At 28.6% G+C, this 18,098-nt stretch overlaps 1 protein-coding gene across 8 annotated transcripts in view; it reads left to right on the top strand.

The window, feature by feature from the left end:
• LOC129949207 (potassium voltage-gated channel subfamily H member 2) overlaps positions 1-18,098 on the top strand; it is a 613,952-nt gene that overhangs the window by 484,058 nt on the left and 111,796 nt on the right. For 4 of the 8 annotated variants that reach the window (XM_056060503.1, XM_056060504.1, XM_056060502.1 and 1 more), the window contains exon 3: positions 2,540-2,695. The exons of the other annotated variants lie outside the window; for them this stretch is intronic. In XM_056060503.1, coding sequence (XP_055916478.1) covers positions 2,540-2,695 — 156 coding nt within the window. The remainder of the gene's footprint in view (positions 1-2,539; positions 2,696-18,098) is intronic. 8 annotated transcript variants of the gene reach the window in all.

Genomic DNA, 18,098 nt, shown 5'->3' with positions numbered 1-18,098 from the left:
GGATCAAGGCTAAGTTAAGTTGTCTTACATGAAAATTTCCGACAGCAATTTAAACTTTTTGATCACGTAAAAAAAACATGTGTACATAGGTAACACACGTCCTATACACCTTAAACACCTACATGTACTTAAATGAATTCTTACCTGATAACTGTACAATATGTAGATTGTACATACCTGTACCTGAAATTTTTTGCAATAATTTTCATTTAGATTGTTCATAACTTTTTAATCAAACAAATTTAATTTAATTCCACAAAACAAGAATAACCAAACATTTTATAAAGTTTGGTAAAAAAAAAACAATCAAATCAGAAGTAAGGACATCTATGAATCTCACTCACACAAAAATCAATGGGGGTTTAAAAAGTAACAGGGTTAAATTCTACCATGTTTCAATGTATTTTTGAAACTAACTTTAATTATTTTCAGATACTTAAAGTGACATTGACAACATGATAATATTTAATTTTACTTATTCCAAGCCTGTTAAACCTCAAAACATTGGAAAATTCTTCAAAACCCTACTTAATGACTTTGGGTAGCTTTTTACCTTATAGAAAAGAAAAACAAATTGTTTCAAAACTTTAAAAAAAAAAACATAAAATATTCCAACTGTCGTCTTGTTAATAGAATAATAAAATAATTTACTTTCACTTTGTTAAACAAATAAGATACTCGTACCTGAAGCTTGTATATAGAATTGTGTCAATATTATGCCATTGACTGTAAGAAGCTTCCTTTGTCTTCAAATTATACATGGAATAAAATCTTTTAAATATTTATGTAACCTGTACTTTCCTAAGTATAGTTAAATAAAATTTATTCAGCAAAAAAAAACTTCTCTTAAAAAGACCGCCTTCTTTTTGAGTAACGAAATAAACAAAAAAATATTTAAATATCTCAAACATTTATTTATATTTCTCCCCCATTTCCATTCCTCTCAATTTTATTTTATTTTATTTTTTGTTGTCCATGACGAATTGTGGATTTATCTAATTGTTTAAAAGAAAATAAAAACTCGTGGCGACTATTACACTTAAATCTTCCACCATTTATGCATATCTCTTGATTCTAAAAAGCAGCAGCCAACACCCATTGGGCTTGAGTTGAGTTGGACTGGGTTTGGGGTATATCATCCGGCGTTATGCACATAAAGCTGCTTCACCAAAGTATGTATAGTTCTATGCATTTCGGTGAGTGCTATAAACTAGAAGAAAAAATAAAACAATAGAATGAAAAATCTTCGCCCCCACAAAAAGAAAACAAAACTATATACCACTTAACCACTTAAAGTTCAAGGATTTCATTTCTCTTTTCTACTCCTTCTGTCTCTCTCGCTCTCACACATTCCCCCTCTCCTGCTCATTGTCTTGTCTCTCACTCTCTCGATGTTTAAATATTAGAAAAAAAAACAAACCAACTTGCAGGAATAATGAGCAAACCTTTACAGCACACCATCATCACTGATGATAATGGCGCCCGGGCCAGGACCACGACCACGAATGGAAACGGAATGGAAGAAATGCTATACGCGGTGTGCATAGTTTTTTCTTAAATTTCTTGTGTTTTAACACTAATCAAATATAAAACTGTATATAATATGCTACATAAGTACGAGTATATGATCAAGGAGCATATGAGTATGTGTGTAGAATGTGTGTGCATAGTGTTTTATGTGTAAATGAATGTGGCTAATAGTATAATTTGATGTCATTAATCCTTGTTTTTAATATTCTCTCAACTTAACTTAAATGACTTTTCTCTTAACAATTGTTGTGCATTAAAAATGAATGTTATATTGTCCTCCATACCTCCAGCTCCATATGCCTGCTTAAAAAACTATTTAGAATTCTACGAGTACTCTTGATGTTAACATTTAAACCACGACATTATGTATATAATGTAACGCACAAGTTTACAACATGAATATTATACTTGAGCTTAAGTATTCCATAGTCCATAGTTCAAAAGGTCAAAAATCGCAGCAAAAATGTGTATTTTTAACTTCGTTAAATTGTTTTTTAAGCTCTCAATTATACACAATAATAGAAAACTTGGCTTAGGTATGCTCAACCCTTATGAAAATCAAAAAAAAACCTAATTTAATAACTTAAACAACTATAAAAAGTTTAACCTTTAACTTATACATATATAAATTCAATGTTAACGCTTTAATCAAATTCAAAGTAGGTATTTTAAAAATAGATGTTTCATTGAATGCTTTTTGAGTGTTTTTTTTTAATTTTTATCAATTTTTTAAATAGTATTTTCGTTATTGAAAAATTTTGTTTTTATTATTACTTTTATTTTGTTTGTTGTTAATGTTGTTATTGTTAAATGCAAATGCAAAAATAAAATAGCAAGTTAATTTAAAATATCAATTTAAAAATAAATCAACTGTGAAAATTACTTACATCAATATTTAATTCAATATTAAAACAAAACAAAAAAAATAACTCTCTCAAAATCATTCATAATTTTAAATCATATACAAAATTATATATAAAAATAAAAACACATATAATAATAAATATAGGCAACGGAAAAATGGTCCAGTGTTCGTTTAAGTACAGACTCGAAAAATAAAACAAAAATTGAAAATCATATATCGATTAATTCGAATTTAAATCTAAATGGATTTGGCAGTGAAAATAACAGTATTAAAGGCAAAGGAAATCACGTTGGCAAGGAGGTAAAATTTTATTATTTTTATTTACTTATTCACAACGATGTACATAAATAAAAATGTATATTTGATGATTAAATTATTTTATTTTTTTGTGTTTAAACTATTTGTCGTTGTTTTGAAATTTGTATGGAAATTATTAAAATTGCAGTGATGTTGAAAAGATTGAAAAGTAATTTCATATTTTGTTGTTTTTACTTTTACTAAGTTTAAATACACAACTTGATTTCAAGTAATTTTGTTATTATTTTGGGTCTTGTTCATAAATAAGAAACCATTAAGGATATGTGATTCTATCGTACAAATAAACTTGAAAGAGTTCAATACTGGAAACTTGTAAGGAAATTCTTGGAATTTTCTGAATTCAACATCAATAGAAAAAAGAAAAACACTTTTGTTGATTTCTGGAGAGTATGGTTTTGAAAAGATACTTGATATCTTAAATAAAAAGAAGAGTTGATTATGCGTGAATTCCATTCAATGGCGATTGATATTTCAGCAGAAAAATTGTGAAGCACTTTCTCATGTTCTTCTCATTTCTTCACAAATCAATAAATACAAAAACAAAACATCATAGTTCTTGAGAATGTTTTTTGTTTATTTTTGCAAGGACCCTTAAACTAATGCCATATTGACTATTTCAAAAACATTCGATAGGTCTAATTAAAATTTGTGTGTATTATCAAAACTTTAAGGATCAAGTTGATGACAGTGTTAATGTCTTCAAAGTTGAAGCTAATTTTGTTGCTGATAATCATGTCCTTCAACAAATATGGATTATTTGTACATTGAAAATCATCATAATGATCCAAAAAAAGGATAAAGTATTCATAAAAGTTAACAGCTTGGAGTGGTTTTCATGTTTCGGTGATATCATTGAGGCATTTTCTTTTTCTGATTGATGAAAATGACCGTAACTTAACAGACTTTTGAATATTTACTTATACGAGACATTTCGGAACGTTATTCTTTGATCGATTGAATAGACTGACACAAGGATGTTGTCCCAAGCAACACAGCCGACGCACGGTGTAGGAATCAACTTATTTTTCAAATTCAACGCAAACGAAGTTTCATATGCATAGAGGAATGGTGGTCGTCTGGGTCGTGTGATTGATTATCCCTAGATTATTTTTTGGGAATCTACCGGAGGCTCCAATGACATATAAAGTCCTATTAAATTTCCATTTAAACTTAATAAAATTATTGTTCCAACTTTTTGAATTTTAAACATTGACATTGGGCTATGCTTAACGTTAAAAAAACGTTAATACAGAATATAAATACAAATATTTTCAAATTATATGCAATTTTGATACCATTTTTCGACGACCGTATCTTTAGGTCGAGTTAACATAAGACAGTGTAATAAAAAAAAAACAATTTGTCATACATTTATGACTGTCTCTATTATGTTGGTGATTGTATGACAAAGCGTGTTTTTTTAATTACTTCTGTAAACATTAACATTTAAAGTTAACGTTTCGTTTATAGATTTCTTTTACAATTTTTGTGTAGCCTTATTAACAGACTTATGTAGCATCACTGAAAAGTGCTTATAATTGCGTTGATACCAAAATATTTCTTGTGTATAAAGTGAAAAAGGTTGGCATTAGGACACTTCTTTGCAGTACTCCGAGTTTAAATTTGTTAAGCTCCGAATAATTTTGGTCGTACACTAATTTTAAGAAATGGTTTTTACCAGTATTTTGTAAAGCATTGCCTGGAAAGTTCTGTTTTTGCAGTTTGTACTTAACATAGTGTCAAACCTTAGCATAATTGTTTATCTTCAAGTGCCTATTAACTCACATCCGTATACTTGACCTATCGTGGGATGTTTAGTAATACTAAACTTTTCATTCGAAATTAGTTTTTTAACTTCGCATAGGAAGTTATTGTAATGGGTCCGATTTGTCAAATTGAAAATTTTGACATTTCTCGACGTTTCAAGGTCCCTAAAGTCGAAATAAAAGATTTTTAGAAAGATGTCTGTGCGTGCGTGTGTACGTACGTCCGTACGTCCGTACGTTCGCGACGTTTTTTTCGTTGTCCATAGCTCAAGAACCAGGATAGATATCGATTTCAAATAAATTTTGTTATACAGATAATAAGGCAGAAAGATGCAGAAAGCGCTCTCAAGAAAATCGCGTGGGTGGTTTTTTTACCATAGCAGTTTGAAAAAAAGGTGAACATTTTGGTTAACCCTAAATATCTTACGAACCAAAAACGCTAGAGAATTGAATTAAATTTTATATAATGTATTGTAACATGATACCAAACAAGTTTATTTTTTGAAAAATATTCCACTTAACGGTTTTTTTTATAAATCAAAAAAACTGAAAAAAAATTTGTAACCTCCAAAATTTTACGAATAAAATATGATTTCATCTCCAAAACAATTTTGTGCAACGAAAAATAATGTTTTTGACATTTGATAAAATTTTGAAAAAAATCAAATTGACAGTTTTTTTTACAAAAAATAAAAACCTAAAAAAAAACAAGACTAAAACTGTGTAAAAATTAACTTTCGAGTCAAATAGCTTTTCAAAAATTAAAAATATTGGCTTCAAACTTATTTTATTTGACAGAAAATATTGTTTTCGATATTCAGTAATTTTTATATTAAAATCCAAAAGTCCGTTTTTTCATAAAAAATAAAATCTACAAAAATAGTACGCAAATTTGGTAAAAATTGATACGAGTACATTTAGACAAACTTTTAAGCAAGACAAATCGACAGACGGGATGGGAAGTTATCAGTGTGGGTCGCATCCCAGCCTCTTTTCTTAAGATTTCATATTATGTATAGATTCTTGATAAGGATCGGTACAGATTAGTGTGAGACTCTTAGGGAACTTAATCAAGACCAATCCTTCTCAATTAATATCAGCGTATGAAGGTGGATTTTTAGTATCATACATTTAAGAATGTCTCAATTTCGTCGATGATTGTATGATACAGCGTGTTTTTTAACCACTTCTTCTGTAAACTTACTTACTTAAGGTGGCCCTACAGTCCTGTGTGAACTAGGGTTTCTGTACAAAATTTATTTAAATTTCACGTTTCGTTTATAGATATCTTTTAAAAATGTTTGTATAGCCATCTTAACAGATCTACGTGGCATAAATATTGCACTATCATCAACAAAAGTGCCAATAATTGCGTTCAAACCAAAATTTCCTTTCGTTTAAAGGAAAAAACGTTGGCCCTATTACACTTCCTTGTGGTACGCCGACTTTGAATGTATTTAGTTCCGAATAATTGTGGTCATATACTACTTTTAAGAGTTGTTTTTTACCGAATGATGTCAGTATATCTTATCGTATTGCTAGGTTAGACTCGTTTTGCAGTTTGTACTCAATTCCAAAGTGTCAAACCCTAGCATACTTGTTTATCTAAAAGTGCTTTTAAACTCACATCCATATCGCGGTATGTTTATTACTAAACTCAACTTATGATTTGAAATTTGTTTTCTTTTTAACTTCTCATAGGAAGTTATTGGCATCGTCCCATTAGTCGAATTGAAAATTTTGATATTTCTCGACGTTTCATAGTCCCTAGAGTCGAAATAAAAGATTTTTAGAGAGATGTCTGTGCACGTTTGTGCTAGTACGTTATAACGTCCGTATGTCCGTATGTTCGCGACGTTTTTTCGTCGTCCATAAGCAGAAGAGATATCGACTTCAAATAAATGTTGTTCTACAGACAATAATGCAGAAAGATGCAGAAATTACTCTTAACAAAATTTAATGGGTGGTTTTTTAATAAAGCAATTTAAAAAAAGGTGAAAATATTGGTTAACCCAAAATATTTCAAGAATCAATAACGCTACAGACTTGAAATAAATTTTAAATTACATATTGTAGAGTGTATACTAGTTTGGTATATTTTTGAAAAAAAAAAATCCAATCAACTAAAAAAAGTATTTGTCACCCCGAATATTTCACTAAGAAAAAAAGATTTTATCTCCAAAATAATTTTATGCAACGAAAATAATGTTTTTAAAATCTGACAAAATTTTGAAAAAAATCGAGTTGACAGTATTTTTTACAAAAAATAAAAACCTTTAAAAAAACCAATACTAAAACCTTGTTAAAATTTACTTTCGACTCAAATATCTTTTCAAAAATTAAAAATGTTGGCCTTAAATTAATTTTTGTCAACACAAAATATATTGTTTTCGACATTCAGTGAATTTTCAGTAAAAATTCAACAGTCCGTTTTTTCATAAAAAAATAAAACCTAGAATAAATTGTACAAAAATTTGATAAAAATTGATGTTCGGTTCTCCATATCACGCGAATAATAGACAATATTGACTTAAAATTAGTTTCGTTCATCCAATTTGTATTTGTTTGTATAAGAAATAAAACAATTTAAGAAATGCTATTGAAATTGTTAAAAATTGGTTTTCGACGGGATAGGAAGTTATCAGTGTGGGTAGCATTTAGGCACTTTCGTTTTATTTCTTTTCGGTGTGGATTTTCAGCACCAATTTTTCCTAAATATTTGCTATGATTCGTATTTGCGATAGTGGTCTTTAAGATATTACTTTTGTTGATGGCTAAGCTTATTAAGGTCTACTAGTGATTTCTGTCATCGTAAAATGATGGTGTACATACTCGTATCTTAGTTTAAAGCAAATGGAGATTTTTGAAGGCTATTCAAGTTATTTAACTCACGACCTGGTGATATTTTATTAGATAACATGCTTCTAACTTCTTTGAGCATGACATGTGTGAAATTCTCAGCAAATGTATCAGCTTTTTGTTTTCAATTTCCTTTCTATTTACTTTAATAATTTTATTTGTCAAATTGATATGAATTTAAAAAATAATTAGCAGACAGTTTTTTCTCAGTCGAAATTACTTAAGAAACGTATAACAATCAAAACTTTTTCCAACCCTATTACATTAAAAAAATATATTTTTGTCTTTTCTTTTGTCAATGACAGAATAACTCAATAATTATAACCAAAATCAAGAACAAATATTCTGCAATATTTGGTGTAAACAAAATCAGTCTTCTCTGTCCAAGAAGACTTCTTATAATTTCTTGGTATTTTTTCCCATAAAGTCTCCATAAATGATCTTCTTTAAATAAATATCAAAGTGTGAGGATGAAGGTGTTTTCTTAGAAAAGAATCCCATCAAATATTGTTCCGTTCAATTTATTTTTGTTGATATTTTGTTTACTTGGCTATGAAGACCTATTTCAAAACCTCGAAAATATGTTTCAAACTCAATTAACACACTGGAGACATTGAAATTAGATTTTTTTTCTTTTATTCCTTTTACTCAGAATTTATTTTGATATTGTTTTCTCTACGGACATCACTACATTCAAAACAAGCAAAAATGTTCTTAATATCCAAGCAAAATTTCTTATTATGTGTATTTTCAATATTAAAGTCGGTTAAGTACCTTTTTGTGAAATAAACAAAAAATGAAACTTAAATAAATGAGCTAAATAAGTTTATTAGAAAAAAGTTATTTTATTGGATTAAAGTTAAATTTAAATAGATTTTATTTATAATTTAGAGACTTGAACAAAAAAAAAAACAAACAAACGGATGCACTCTTAAAATATTAGGAAAAGTAGTTTTCACTAAACAAAAAACAATGTGTTTGTGTAATCTCTATTTAATAAAATATAAATACGAAAAATTGAGATTTAATTTTGGAAAGTTAATAAGGGATATCGTTCTTGTTTTTTTTTTTTTTAAATTGAATTAAAATTTAAGTAATCCTTTCTTATCTTTATTTATATAATGACCGAATGAAAACGCTTTCACTTTTAAGCTTCCATCTAACTAAGAATTGAAAACAGAATAAATCTATAATTTAGTTTTATGATATTTTTTGTTCCATTGTTTAAAACATTAAATCAAAAATATAAACGCTATTTAATTTTATTTTTTTGTAAGTTGATAAAATGAATCAATAATTCTTTTCTTAATTTAATTTTATAAAACTTAATTAAAAATAATTTAATTAGTTTTAAGTCGACACTATTTCTCTTTCTCAAAACACTCCAATCAAAAAATTAATTTAATTAGGGACCTTTCCACTGTTATGTTATATACTTACTTGCTTAAGGTGGTGGACCTGAGCCTCAACCAACATGCGTCTATACCGAGCTTGATCCCTGGTTAGCTGTCTCCAGTTTCGCACGCCAAGTTGGTTGAGGTTTTCAGCCCACGTCCATATTTCAAGAACTAGTAGAGATATCGACTGAAAATAAATTTTACTATACAAATAATAATACAAAAAGATGCAAAAATGACTTTCAAATGCCTCACAAACCAATAACGGTAATGACTTGTAAAAGTTTTTGTACTTAACAGGGATATCTATTTTTCGGAGTCAAAAGTACAAAAGTTAAACACATGTACAATATTTTGTCCATGATATTTTTTTTTTATTACAAAGTTTGAACGTTGTCATTATGTGTAAAATATAAATCATTTGAATGACTATCATGCGAATTGTGACTTGTTGTAAGCATCGATTCTTTTGAAGTAATTTTTGACCACTTTTTGCCACACATCTCCTGAGAACGACGAAGAATCAACACATTCGATTTTGCGGCAACTCTTTCACTGACGAACAATACGATGATGCACTGGATTTACAATATCTGTAACCAATTCAGTCTTTTCAAATTTATTTACTTCTTAACAATTTTTAAGCTTTGTGCGATAGTTAAACGATCCATTTTCGTAAATGTCAGAATTTCAACTGAAAAAAAACACGGTTTAATGACTTATTTTGGAAGATGCTAAATTCTAGGTTTATACTTTTGAAACCGCAAAACTTATTAGCCGTTACACTGTTACGTGTAAGAAAAAAAATCTGCTACCTTTTTAACTTCCCATAGGAAGTTATTGTAATGGGTCCGATTTGTCAAATTGAAAATTTTGACATTTCTCGAAGTTTCAAGGTCCCCCGAGTCGAAATAAAAGATTTTTAGAAAGATGTCTGTGCGTGCGTGTGTACGTACGTTTGTACGTCCGTACGTTCGCGATGTTTTTTGCGTCATCCATAGCTCAAGAACCAGAAAAGATATCGACTTCAAATAAATTTTGTTATACAGATAATAAGGCAGAAAGATGCAGAAAGGGCTCTCAAGAAAATTAAGTGGGTGGTTTTTTTGCCATAGCTGTTTGAAAAAAAGATGAAAATTTTGGTTAACCCTAAATATCTTACGAACCAAAAATGCTAGAGATTTGAATTAAATTTTATATAATATACTGTAACGTGATACCCAACAGGTATATTTTTTGAAAAAATTAATATAACGGTTTTTTTTATAAATCAATAAAACTGAAAAAAAAATTGGGACCTCTTAAAAAAAACCTTACTCAAAGTTCGTAAAAATTGAATATCGATTCAAATATCTTTTCAAAAACTTGAAATTTAGGTTTCAAGCTTATTTAATCTTATAAGAAATGTTGTTTTTAACATTCAGTTAAAGTTTGAAAAAAATCGAATTGACAGTTTTTTTACAAAAAATTAAAAACCAACAAAAAAATGAACAAAAGTTGGTAAAAAATAGTTAGTTTCCATAATCAACTTAAAAACACAAAATGATTTTCGACTTAAATATCTTTTCAAAACTTTGAGATAATAGCTTCTTATTAATTTTATCTTATAAGAAATATTGTTTTTAATATTAGGACAAAATTTTGAGAAAAATCGAATTAACAGTTTTTTTTACAAAAAATAAAAACCCAAACAAAAATGTATAAAAGTTGGTAAAAATTGATTTTCGACTCAAAAATCTCTTCAAAAATTTTAAATATTGGCTTCAAACTAATTTTATCTTATAAGACAACAACATTTAGTAAATTTTTTTAAAAATTCGAATTGACAGTTTTTTACAAAAATAAAACTCTAAAAAAAAAAACAATACCAAAACTTGGTCAAAATTTACTTTCGGCTCAAATAGTTTTTCAAAAATGAAAAATATTAGCTTCAAACTTATTATATTTCACAGAAAATATTGTTTTCAATATTCAGTCATTTTTATATAAAAATCTTTTTTCATAAAAAAAAAAAACCTACAAAAAATAGTACGCAAATTTGGTAAAAATTGATACGAGTACATATAGACAAACCTTTAAGCAAGACAAATCGACAGACGGGTGGGTCGCATCCCAGCCTCTTTTTTTATTTTTAAATACAATCCAAAATATTAAAGCCTATATTGACATCTATTAAAATTTTGAAAAAAAAAAACTAGTAGTTTATACACAACCACCTAAAAAGTATTACAATTTTTAGAAACATTCACTGTCAAAGTTTCTTATACAACAAAAATCTAATAAAAAACTAAGCAAAATTAAACTGATGTTCGATTCAAAGATAATAAGATAATATTCTTAGAATAATAGTTACTGTATTTTTTAACATTTTAATGAAAATAAAGCGATAACTTTTTTTCTTACAAAACACGAAATTAAACTTAAACTGATAAACAACGGTTTTCGAAAAAAGGTAGATGTTTAATGTCACACAAAATATTGGTATGAATATGATTTTTAAGCCTTAAAAGTTTTCAGTGTGGGTCGATTCCCAGCCTCCTTTTTTTAAAAGAAATGTGCTTTGGTGTACTAAAATTATATTTTGGTGTACTAAACGTGTGTTCCGTAATTTTTTCACGTTAAAATTTAGGAAATATTTGGAGAATATTTTTGGAAAAACAAACTTAAAGAAAAAAAAATAATTTTCTGGAAATTTTGCACTGCTATGGACCCTTAATTATTTTTTTTTAGAATATTTTTTTAACATATTTTGAGGTTCAAAGCTGTTAAACTAAATAAATTTGAAAATTTCTAATCGTTTAAAGACACAAACGTTAAAAATTACACAATCCCACTTATAAAATATAATTGTAAAGGATAATTTTTTAAACGCTATTAAAAATAAAATTGTAAAGGGTGATTTTTTAAAAGCTATGAGAAAGTTTTTTGTAAAAAAAATCACAAAAAATTCATGAAATCTTTTTTTTTAATCGATAGTACGGCCCATATAATTTAAAGTTTGAAGATTATTTTATGCAAATGTTGACCTTAACTACACCTCAAATGGTCCATCCGCGAAGTTCAATTTTGGCACACTATTTCCAACATTTAGGTCTCACGAATAAATGCTTCAATGTTGTCTTCTAGTTCGTCAATTGAAGCGGGCGTGTCTGCATGGACATGAACTTTAAGATAGCCCCACAAAAAATAGTCAAAAGGCGTTAAATCGCACGATCTAGGCGGCCAATTTACCGGTCCCGAACGTGAAATAAAATGTTGACCGAACTCGTTTCTTAATAATTCCATTGTTGCGCGTGCTGTGTGGCATGTGGCACCTACTTGTTGAAACCACATGTCATGCAAGTCAAGTTCTTGCATTTTAGGCAAACAAAGTTGGATATCATATCACAGTAACGCTCACGTTACGATTCGCATCATATTTGAATAAGTACGGTCCAATGATGCCACCAGCCCATAAACCGCACTAAACTGTGATTTTTTGCAATACTTCTGACTTATATTCACTCCAAAGTCGACAATTCTGCTTATTTTCGTACCCATTGAGCCAAAAATGAGCTTCGTCACTCGCTGGAAGAGCGTGCGATGAATTTTCTTAACAGTTGCAAGCGTTGTTCGTTTGTAAGACAATTCTTGGTTAAATTACAGGCTAAACTAAAGAGTTTTGCAGTGAAACAAAACACAAAACATACGTCAACTGTATAAATTAGTGTTACAAAAAAGATCCCCAAATATCAATATCAAGAAATGTTAAAATTTTCAATCCAACAAAATGTTCGATAACAATACCAATGAGAGTTTAATACTTGATGTCTTCATATTTCATATTTTTCAATGGGAGTTGAATTAAATTCAGGAACTTGGAAAGCCTGGACAAATGTATAGACTACTATTTTTGTTTAGCACTAATAATATTCTTTATCATTAAATAATGAATAATTTAATTTTCGTTATTAACTAGCATACAATTTATTTTCAATATTATGTACAAGCGAAACTTTGTATAAATACAATTCAGAGGATCAAGGTTAGTTCCCATAATCAACTTAAAAACACCCAACATTACACCCAATGTAACATTGCAAGTTCAGTAAAATTTATCAAGGTCTTATGTGATTAAGTAATAAATTAACACAAAAACAAAATACACAAAATTAATAAAATGAAAGTAATTCTTATTTAAAGAACGTTCAACGTTTTTTAATACAAAAATATATATATACACCCATTTAATTTATTTCGTATTTTACTATTCATATGTAGTTATTGGATAAATTAAAAGTTAAACAATAATATTTTGTATGCAAAGAATAACAATAAAATTACTTATCTGAAAAATTAATTTTTAAAATAAAATTAAAATTAAATATTTTCATTTGATGAACTTTGTATTTATATTTTTGAATTCTTTAGAAAATTTAATTTTTTTTGAAACAAAAATATAATTCCATTTTACCAATGAAAATAATTTAAAAAATAAAAATAATAATAATTGATATTTTCAAGAGAAACTCAATTAAACCAAACACACAAAAAAAGAAAAACTCATATTGACACAATTAAATAATATTTCTGAAAATTGTTAACCAAAAATAAATTGCACGAGATTCAGTTTCAAAAGAAAGACGAGTTAATAACAATTGAAATCCGATTATTTGTCTCCAACTTATGTAACCAAAGGCGAAACAATTGTATCACAATTTCCAATAAAACATCAAATTTGATACAATTTTCTTAATCCTTGTAATTTCATTAAATGGTGTTAAAAAACTACATGCGTTTACACATAACTTTATTATTAAATTTCATGATGATTCTCGTATTTCCTTGAATTAACTTTAAAAATAAAACTTTACCTTTTATTTGTTGCTTCGATTGTTTCGTCCTTATTATTGTGATCGATACAATTCGAGAATAAAAAAAAACTCAATATATCAGACATGTCAGGTTCAGATAACCTTGAAGAAGCCAAAGTTCTATGTATCTACCATCAAACTGACATAAGACTTATAATGACTAAGAAACTCTACAAAAAACTTTGTTTTTTTGAAACTTAAGGTGATTTACAAGAAGAAAATTCCACCCACTTAAATGAAGTTAATCCTAAATCTACTGGCAAACTGAAATTAAAGAATTACACACGACCCACTTATTCCTTCGCTGATACCATAACACGGAATTTTGAATATTTTATCATGTCCTTAAGAAGTGTCCTGTATCTTAAATAATATTAACCACCATAAGCATCTAAATCATAAACAACTATAACCGGCAGACAGAAAAATAATCAATACACCTATAGACAGAAATAAATCTTAACTATCTCTCTAATATCACTTTGTTCGTCCTTTTTTGATCATAAATAAAAAACAAGATATATAAAAAAAAACCTTCCATTTGACAACAAAAGACCAAAGTCTATCCAAAAGATTGCTGATAAAAATAATGCTCAAAACTGCCTCGACTGATGCCACTTTCTTTTCGTCCTTTTTTGTTGGTGTCCTTCTTCACAAAGGCGAATAAAATAAAAGGATCAACACTGAACAAAAGAGTAGAGATACTTCATGCCAAAGCTTAAGTATCTGTAGGATAGGATATATTATATTCAAGTCCCGCTATAATATATATTATCTCTGTAATAGTGTTTGTCAAAGTTCATAGCAAAGTGTGTGTGTGTTTACGAGGTAAAGGAATTTTTCGTTTTGTATTTTATTCATCACTAGACCGATTTCTGCATCATCCTTGGCCCTTACCCCTTTATTAAACGAGGAGAGCGGTACAGATTTGTAGTTTATTTTTGCGTTTTATTTTAACTTATGTACAAGTGTATATAGTGCTCATGTGTGTAGGTACATACTCCATTATATGTCAAAGTTATCTACAAAACCGTTGTCACCGTCATCATACTTGTCATTTTTGTGCATCCCGCAACATGAGATACGGATACGGATGTCTCGAGCTGGATAATACCCAATTACATTTTTTCTTGTTGAATTTGCTTCTTCTTTTTCATTCTTTTCTTTATTTCCATTCTTTTTTGTTTGTAAAGAAAACAACAAAGTTTACACAAGATTTGAAAAGAAGAGCGTTATCATCTTCTTAAAATTAAGCTTTCAATTTCGAATAGTACAGAGATTTTCTTCTTTTTTTGATTATTTTATTATTTAAACTTGAGGAATTATGTTTGTTATGTTTATCACAGGTAGATGGAGATACAAGTCAATGGAGTGCTTGAATTTTTCAAGTGTGAAAATAGAAAAATAAAAAATGGTCACTATGGCATACACGTAATTTATTTTTAAGGATTTATTAAAAACTACTAAGTTCATCATACATTATAACTTTTCTACAGTCTCACAATATAAGCATTTTTAACTGAATTTTGCACAATTTTAAGTGAAAATGGTTACCAATCAATTCATAGTTGCCTTATGTCTCTTTTTTTTAATAATATATTAAAAGAAACTTAAAAATGTTACTTTGATGCCAAAAAAAGAACTTGATGCAATTTTTTTCAAAAAGTATCATGATATGAATTATTTTTATTTATAATACAAAAGTCTAGTAACGAAATATTATTTCAAATACCATTGAAACAGCTGTTATTTTTCTTTTTTTAATGGTTTCTGTTGAATTTAAAACCAAGTTCAAGGTTTTTGTTGCTTTTAAAGTCAAAACAAGTCGAAGTAAACACAATTTTAGTTTGTGAGTCAAAACTCAAACTAAAACATAAAAATCAATATTTGAAGGGTTCAACTTCAAAAAAAATACAGACATATTAAAAAAGTTTTGCAATTTCATTTAAAAAAATGTTTATTTTCGAAATGAAATCAAAAGACGTTTATTGTATTGTGAAGAAGAATGGTTATTATTTATCTATTTCATAGCCTCGATATCTTCACTAATTTATGTTTTATTCAATTCAAGAAAATTGACATAGACTTTACCTATTATCAAGTGTTCCCAAAGAAAAACGTCTAAAATTTGTAAATCTCAAGATTTCGGTAGATAATTGTAAAAATTTCTTCGGGAAATATCACAATCAGGGAACTTTAAAAAAATGTTTACCAATAGTGAATTTCAATAATGTCAATGCCTTTTGTTTTCTTTAATTTTTAGTAATGGCATATTTGTCAAATTTGCCATTTCTCGACGTTTTAAGGTCCCTAGAATCGAAATAAAAGATATCTGGAGATGTCTGTGCCTACGTGTGTACTTTCGAACGTTTTTTCGTCGTCCATAGCTCAAGTACCAGACAAGATATATCGACTTCAAATAATTTGTATACAGATAATAATGCAGAAAAATGCAGAAAGGGCTCTCAAGAAAGTTGCATGGTTGGTTTTTTTAACATAGCAGTTAAAAAAAATGAAAATTTTATTTATTCCTAAATATCTAACGAACCAATGACGCTAGAGACTTGAATTAAATTTTATATAATATATTGTAACGTTATACAAAACCAGTATATTTTTGGAAAACAAAACAATCAATGTTTTTTTTTAAATCGAAAAAAAATCTTGTCACCCACAAAAATTTACGAAAAATGATTTCATATCAAAAACAATTTTGTGCAATGAAAAAAAAACGACTCAAAGAGCTTTTCAAAAATTAAAAATGTTGTCTTTAAACATTTTTTTATTTCACAGAAAATATTGTTTTCGATGATCAGTAGTTTTTTTATAAAAATCCAACAGTCCGTTTCATAAAAGAATAAAAATAAATAAAATAAAATAAAATAAATAGTACGCAAATTTGGTAAAAATTGATGTTTGGTTCTTAAATTTTTTTTACAAATTTAAGAAATGCTTCTATTGATGAAAAAATTTGTTTTCGGCTAAAAATCTATTCAACGAAACTTAACTATTTCTTGATATGAAAAATATTTTTGGTTATTTTAAACATTTTAATAAAAATTCAGCTGACAACTTTTTTAACCCAACACGAAAACCCACAGACTTTTAAGCAAGACAAATGTACAGAAGGGATGGGAAGTTATCAGTGTGGGTCGCATCCCAGCCTCTTTTATTTTAATGAAATGTGTAAAGATGAGAGCTTCAAGAATGACAGCTGTCAAAATAAAAACAATTTATTGGATAAATCTTTGATTCTAATTTTGACTATCCTTTAATAAAATATAATAAAAATAGAAGAATCCGGTTCTTTTTAAAAATGTATTATATAAATCATTTTGTTCCTATACAGGCTGTTTAAAGTTTAAGTCCTGATGTTGATTTTGAATAAAACACAAGCATTTTAAAGAATTGTTGTAAATTACATTTGTTATGATAATACTGGTATGGTTCAATATTGTATGCATAAACCCCGAGACTTCGGCTACACCTCTATTGGATGGTCCAAATTTTCGATGACGCTAATTCATAATTGAGGTTTTATGCCATTAACTTGTCGAATTATCTTATCCTTTGGGTCTTGCTGGTTTATCGAAGCACTACTTTTTTCTTTAATAATCCCAAAGAAATAAGTCCAACGGTGTCAAATCAAATGATCGCGACGGCCAATTGCATTGGTTATTGAATTTGTCACGCAAACGAGTCAATGTTTCGTTAGCTGTATAAGAAATGAGAAGTGGCTCTGTCCTGCTGAAACCACATATCGTCACATCTAAATCTTCTAATTGCTTAACCTCATTTTATAAAGTATACGGCCTGATGATTCCACCAGCCCATAAACCGCACCAAACATTTACTCTTTGTGAATGTATTGGTCTTTCGACAATCCCTCTTGGATTATCATTTGCCCAAATGAGTCAATTCTGATTTTTGTCAAACCCACTTTTTGGTCCTAATCACTGAAGATGATTTTCTTTGAAAATTGCTCATCCACTGTTGATATATCTTGCCCCACTTCTGACCATTGACGACTCTTCAAATGGTCAAGAGGCTTCAGTTCTTGAGTCAATTACATTTTGTTAGAAGGCAAATTCAAGTCTATATGCATAATTTTCATCAACGACTTGAGGAGCATGAGGGGTACAATTGTTCGCCACGACGACGAGTTGAGGGCTCTTCAACCACACTATCTCAAACAGCAGCAATATTTTCTGAAGTGCGAGCTTCAGTACCCGTGGCATGATTGTAAGTGCGTTGGACTGTCATGCAAGAGGTCTTGGTTTCAAACCATGCCTGTGCCATCTAGAGTTTTTTTCACTTTCACGGTAATGCCTCTTGCGACTAATTTCCAAATCCTCCAAAAGTAATTCTTGTCATGAAAAGTGCTTTCTCAAATAAGCCGTTCGGAATCGGCTTGAAACTATAGGTCCTCTACATCCCTAACAACAATACTCGCACACAGGAATGATTGAGAGTTGTAAGTCACTACAAGCTTACAGTGGTGTTTTTATAT

This window comes from Eupeodes corollae, chromosome 3 (assembly GCF_945859685.1).
Source record: "Eupeodes corollae chromosome 3, idEupCoro1.1, whole genome shotgun sequence".
Taxonomy (NCBI): domain Eukaryota; kingdom Metazoa; phylum Arthropoda; class Insecta; order Diptera; family Syrphidae; genus Eupeodes; species Eupeodes corollae.
This window is presented reverse-complemented; position numbering and strand designations above follow the sequence as displayed.